General features: G+C 33.9%; 1 protein-coding gene across 1 annotated transcript; it reads right to left on the reverse strand.

The window, feature by feature from the left end:
* Positions 1 to 3,207: 3,207 nt before the first annotated feature.
* LOC126018576 (centromere protein L-like) lies at positions 3,208 to 3,792 on the reverse strand. Its single transcript, XM_049780689.1, has one exon. The coding sequence runs from the start codon at positions 3,790 to 3,792 to the stop codon at positions 3,208 to 3,210; it is 585 nt and encodes a 194-aa protein (XP_049636646.1).
* Between the last annotated feature and the right edge of the window lie 3,049 nt (positions 3,793 to 6,841).

Raw genomic sequence — 6,841 nt, forward strand, 5'->3', positions numbered from 1 at the left:
CATACATATATTTCAGCAATTTTTGACTTTAAATTAGCCTTAATGTTCTGTTTGTATAAAGTATTTACTGAGGCTTGAAACTAAGGTGTTCTGAGCTCTTTTTTGAGATCTGTAACTCTATACCTGAATATATCCTTCTATATCTCTAGAAATATTGTCAACTTTCAAAACACTCCATGACAATTTCATACCTGAATCTATCTTTTAAAATAATTCTTTTATCTGCCTCTTGTTGTCCTCAATGATATTGATATCCCAAGGAACAATATTGTCCATCAGCAACCAATAATTTTTCCTTGAAACAAATGTAGTTTCTGGAGATTCGACTTTTATCACTGATTGAGCTTTTTTGAGTTAACTTAAATGAAGACAAATGCTGTGAATGTGGTTGTCTTTGGAACTTCAAGACAAGTAAAGTAACTATTCCCTAAAGAATACACTGTTTGGGAGCTTCCAAACCAAACTCTTTCCAGTGTCTACTAGAATGCTGATTGAAAACGGCATTAATAGATATGGCTTGTTTTCGATGCCACAACCAAAAAGAAAATGAGAAAAGAAAAAAATGAGAAAGAAAAAGAAAAATGGAAAATGAAAATATGGTAAATTAAGTACTTTGAGTTTTCTGTTCTTAGAGAAATTCAGACACTCTACTTGTATAAACAAATAGTGCTTATTTTGTTGGAAGCCTTAGGTTATTTTCCACTTGGAAAATGTTTAAATCTTATGGTAGATTTTCTCTTTCCCTTATAGAGGTATAGATTTTCAAAGATACCAGTGCTACTCTCACTCCTAAAGTGTTTTTTCCTGCTCCTTTTTGTTTTCTAAAGCCATACTTTAACATCAAAAACTGTGACTATTTTGTTGTCCTAAGATTTCATTTTCCATTTGCAATATTTTCATAATAATGTTGGTTTAAATTACTTTCTATGTTTTAAATATTTGATAACATTTACAGGTCCCAAAGTAAGATAACTAATCAGTCTGAAACTCTAAATTGACTGTCAATTTCACTAGAGATACGCATTGATATAGTTCTGCACCCTATACAGGATTCCTCTATTTCTCCATGACTAATATTTATAGTTACGTAATTACTAAATGCCAACTATCTTCAGCATTTTTAGTAACGTCCCTTAACTTTATACCAATAGCATTTTTATAATATGCAAAATAGTTTCCAGATATTAGCTGTCTCTTGACTCTGACACTATTTGGAAAGTAAACTTCCAAATTGATTATGAAATCAAAGTTATTTACTAAGAATGACCTCAACTCCAGAAGAACCCCCAGCTCAAGGACACTACCTAATACTTTAGTACTTCAAATCATTTCTCAAACTCAATAATTCCACGGTATGGGATGAAAATGTGCCCTGTATCTCATCCCCCAATAAGAATATCTCAAAAGAATTAATAGGGATATATATATATTTCTTATATATGTTTAATGCCTCTATAGTAATACCTCCATCCTAGTGTGTATATTTCTAAATATAAAGATGGCCTCCTCCAAAAAAAAAAGATGATCTAGACTCGAAAGATTTTTATAACAAGCAATATGAATAGTCAATTTGCTTCTCTCTCCAAAACTCAATTTTTTTCTCTAAATGTCGGGGTGATAACTATCTACCTCATAATTATGATAGACTGTAATGCAGCAAAAGCAAATGCTAAGCATTTATGACATGCTTTCTAGTACTTAGTAAATGATCAATAAATGCTAATTTTTCTCATGGACTTACAGAGTCTTTCTGGTTGCTTAACACTGGTATGAAACTATCAAACCAAACACAACTAAAAGCAAATTAAAAGACATCTTTTGGGCCACATTCAGTGATGATATCAGGATTTATCTATGGTTCTGCTGGCAGATTTGGGGGATCATATTGATGTTGGTTTTAGAACCTATTTCAGTTATGTATAAGGCAAGTGTTTTTCCCATTGTACTTCTTACCCTTAAAAGCAAATCTTGAGTAAAATATGGCAGTAGACTTATAAACCTACGAATAACCATCATTCCTAATTTCAGAAGCAATGGTGGTTAGTCAAAATAACTAATTTTTAAAATAAAAAATAAAAAACAACATATTTCTATAAAAACAGAATACACTCTTTTTATAAATAAAATTTATAAATTTTAGAGTAATCTAAAAATATTTGACTAGAAACTATGAAAAAACTATATTTTAATGAAAAAGTATACTTATGGCACTTTATTGTACTATAAAGAAAACAACAGGGAAAAACACAAACCACTCTGTCAAAGAATTCTACACTATTCTCTGAATTCAAATTCTCTGATTTGTAAATCAGAGGGAGTTCCTGCTTCAAACTTCACAGGGGCTTCCTAATCACTATCATTTACTGACAGTGTCCTGTGAGACACAATAACACAATTACCATTATCCTTACTTAAACAGAGACTGAAAGCAATACTTGTTGACCTCTAATTGTAGCTTTTAATAAAAGTAAGCTTAATCCTTCAGTACACAGGAGGCTTACTTTATGAAGATAAATTCAGTTACCTTGCAATATTACTACCTTGAGTTTTAAGGAAAAACATTTACCAAGTTACAATAAGCAGGGTAGTAGAGCTTAGAATTTAACTCAGGGGTCAAAAATACATGACTTGGATATGCAAGGACTCAGATCTGATCCTGAGCACTTCAGGACACTTAGGCACTTCTGTGTTGTAGCACTAGAGGTTCCAGAGCACTAGCAACGATGGACCTTCTAGTTCAATTGTAAGGCTGGGCCCAAATTAAACTACATCACCAGTCCAGTATTGAACCCACTGACCCCATGGGTGTAGTTAGTTGAGTACATTTGGGAATGACTCCAAGCTCCTTGAGCACTTCTTGAGAAGCCCAACACATTCCTTAACACTGGTATGAAACTATCAAACTAAACACAATTAAAAGCAAATTCTTTAAAAATAAATATCTGGGGCCATATTCAGTCATGGAACTCAGGTTTTATCTATGGTTTTGCTGGCAGATTTGGGGAACATATAGATGTTGGGGTTAGAACCTGGTTTAGTTATGTACAAATTCCTTCTTTTGTCTATCTATCTATATGTCTTTTTTTTGTAAAATATTTAGAGCTTCTGCCTATATTTAAATCACATTGGTTTCTTTCTTGTTAAGATAATGAAGTCATGCATTTTGGATGTTAACTTTTGTCTGATATATAATATATATACTAAAAATTACTTCTCCTGTTCACTAAACTGCCTCTTTAATGATGATTTTGTAAAATCTTCTGGAACGGTCTCCAGAAGGCTGTCTCCAAATGCACAGCAGAACCAACCACTCCACAGCACTTTCTCTTCTTGGCCCTTGGCTGGAAGCTGCGATTTGGACAGAATCTGGATGAGAAGTGCTTCTGGGTCCCTGGGGGTGCCCTTCATGCCCAGGAGAACAGAGAAAATCACTTTGAAGTTGAAGTCTTCCCCAACTTCCACTGCAATCCCTTTTTGCTTTTCCGCAGCAATAAATGCACCCAGAAGTCTAGAATACTCCTTCAGGCTGCTATAGGAGAATTTATGTAAGGGAGTCAAGCTGTATAAAGTCCATTGCTTCTGAAGAAGAAATGCAACCTTCTGAGGATCAAGATTTTCCTGCAGCTGTGAGCACTGGGGGAGCCTCCTGAGCTGTGGAGTGGTGAGAAAGTGGTTCTGCTTCCTGACCGAGTTTAAGCGTTTCTGCAAATAGGTATTCTCGAATGAGCAGTCTTTGAGCTTTGAGGATGCGTTTTTTCTGATAGCTGATGCTGGTGTATTGTAAGAATCCATATTCTGGACCTGCGCAGCTCTCAGATGCAGCAGAACTTGCGCCTGCGGTCCTGGATGGTGATGCGAATGCGGGAGTTTCTCTGCCATCAGCATGGTGAGACTTGGTGCTTCCGAGCAGTTTCTGGCTCTATTCATTTCGGGACCCTGCCTGGACACTCAGGGCTCACTCTTGGCTCTGTGCGCAGGAAATTGCTCTTGGAGGTGCTTAGGGGACCATATAGGGGGCCAGGGATTGAACCTGGGTTGGCTCTGTACGTGACAAGCGCTCTCCCTACTACTTTTGTTTTAGTTTGATGTAGTCCTATTTATTAACCTTTTCTATTTATTTTCTCTGTGCTGTAAATAAATACCCAAAGATATATCTTTGATGAAGAGTTTTTCTTCTCTATAGTTAATGGATTTCACGTCTTATATTCAAGTCTTTAATTCATTCTGTAGAAAAAAAGGTATATGGTGTAAGAAAATGGTATAATGTCATTATTTTGCAGTTAGTGTCTCAGTTTTTGTCAGCATTCTTTGAAGAAACTCTTTTGCTAAATTTTACACTTTTAATTTATTTCTTGTCAATCAGTTGTTCATATGTGAGTGCGTTTTCTGAACTTTCAATAGTATTCTATTGATCTTTCTTTTCTTTTTTTTTTTTTAATCCAAGATGTTTTCATATGTAGTTCTGCTAGTATAGTTTAAAATCAGAAAGCACATAGCCTCTATACTTGCACTTTTATCTCAGGATTGTTTTAGCTATTTTGGTGACTTTAGGAATTCCATACAAGTTTTACAATGTTTTGTTTGATTTTCTGTATTTCTAAAATTCCAAAGAGAATTAGGTAACATTCGCACTGAAACTATCTATTCATTTAACCATTTTATTTTTTTCTGATCCATGTTCAACTGAATATATTTTTTTCAGTTAACTATTCTTTATTTTTGTTATTAATAATTTTTATTTTGACCAAAGTGGATTACAAATCATTCACAGTAGTACTTTAGATACATAGTGACATTGAATCAGGGGCATTCCCACCACCAATGTTGTCTTCCCTCCACCCCAGTTCCCAGCATGTATTCCATATCACCCCTCCCTTGTTTCCCCCCCCCCCCCCGGGCTGCTTATATAAGTGGTCCTTTCTGTATCTAGCTTGTTATAGACTGGGTATCGTTTCTGTTGTAGTTGTCTTTGGATATCGTGTTTAAGTCTGTTCATTTTTTATTTCAACTCGATGTTCATACGACTGTTTGTTCTTGGTGTCCTCCATTATTTTCCCCTCAATTTGTGAGGTAGAACAAGATGGTTCACATTATGTGGCTATGTTTGAAGGTAAGAAAAGGGTGAGGGGCAAAATTTAAAAAAAGCAAAAAATGAGAGGAGTCCTTCTAGAAACTATAAAAATCAGTTTAAGAAAAGAAAGGGAAAAAGGAAGGAAAACATAAAAATAATACCAAAAAAATCAACCCCAGAAACCTGAAGAGCACCACAGAAATATATTTTAATTTTTATATCTTTTGTTGTGCACGATACTCTCATGCTTTACACTATTCTAGACTTTTAAGTTCTTTGTTTAGTTTGAGTATTTTAGTCATTTATTGATTTTGTAAATCATATTTTTCTATATTTCTCCAGCTGCTTCATTTTTACATATATATACATGTAGTATTTTTACATATTTACTTTATAACCTGTAACTTTTCTGTACAGATTAATTTGTAATTTCTAATTATATATTTGGCTGCTTTAGAGTTATATATATATACGTATATATATATATATCTTATGAAATTGCTTTATTTTATATAGGGATTAAAAACAACGGATAAAAATACCTGTAATAATGTTTATCTGTTATATCATTTTGATTTGTATGCATTAAACTTGTGTCAGTGAAAAATTTTCATTTGACAGTGGTGTATAATGATTTTATGTGCTACTAATATTTTGTTGAGGATTTTGTATTTATGTTCCTCAAAATGATTGCCTTGTAAATATTTTGAATGGTGAAATATTAGCCCTAATTTAGCATCAGTCTATGGACATTAGTATATCAGCCTCAGAAACAATAGGGGATCAAACAGGTAGCTCAGTGGGATGGAGCTGAGCCCTAAGTTTAATGCCTACTATCACATGACTCTTCTCTTTCTCCCAGCATTACTCATAGGGTCTTGGTGACTCAGAGGCACTGCATGTCTGAGTATTATCTTAGAGGCACCAAACTCTGCTGGGAAGGGCCTTACAAAAAGAGACAGAAGGTGTAGGTTTTGCAACCTTTTGGAAAAGAATGGTATTAAATCATTGAGAATAGGTAGAATTAATCAGTAAATTCATCTGGTTCTAAATTTTATTTTGGGAAGCTTTTTAATTTAAAGTCACATTTTTCTTACCTATGATTAACCTCTTCTGATTTTCTAATTTTTATAATTCAATCTTAAAAAATAAGAAAAATTTTAAGATTTTTTTCTTATTCTTTTTTTTTGGGGGGGGGTTGGGTTTTGGGTCACACCCAGTCACTCTCAGGGGTTACTCCTGGCTCTATGCTCAGAAATTGCTCCTGGCAGGCACTGGGGACCATATGGGATGCCGGGACTCAAATAACCGTCCTTCTGCATTCAAGACAAATGCCCTGCCTGTCTCCATGCTATCTCTCCGGCCCCCTATTCTATTTATTCGTATCTTAGTTGTTGATTTTTAACTCAATATTTCATAAAATTTTAATGTATCAACACAACATGTTTCTGATCTTGAGAGGAAGAGAAGAGGAAAACAAAATTTAAAAAAGGAGAAAAGAAAATAAAAGAAAAAGAAAGATAAAGAATCATAAATAAAGAATTCAGAAGAAAAATTTGAAGAACATTTCTGTGATAATAAAGATATGTAATATTCAAATCACCTAAATAGTGATGCTACCATTAGGTACCAAGCAAATTAAATTTTTGTCTTCATGCTATTTATTGTGTAGTTTAATATAATAGTGAAAGCTATTACTTTATAAGAAAATGAAACTTCATCTAAAAGGGAACCATATACGCAAATCTAGATTTCTTAGAGAAGCATACA

The sequence above is a fragment of the Suncus etruscus genome, chromosome 9 (genome assembly GCF_024139225.1).
Source record: "Suncus etruscus isolate mSunEtr1 chromosome 9, mSunEtr1.pri.cur, whole genome shotgun sequence".
NCBI classification, from domain to species: domain Eukaryota; kingdom Metazoa; phylum Chordata; class Mammalia; order Eulipotyphla; family Soricidae; genus Suncus; species Suncus etruscus.

What these genes read in the sequence shown, in the direction of transcription:
- LOC126018576 (XM_049780689.1), bottom strand. Translation starts at nt 3,792, where the DNA reads ATGGATTCTTACAATACACCAGCATCAGCTATCAGAAAAAACGCATCC.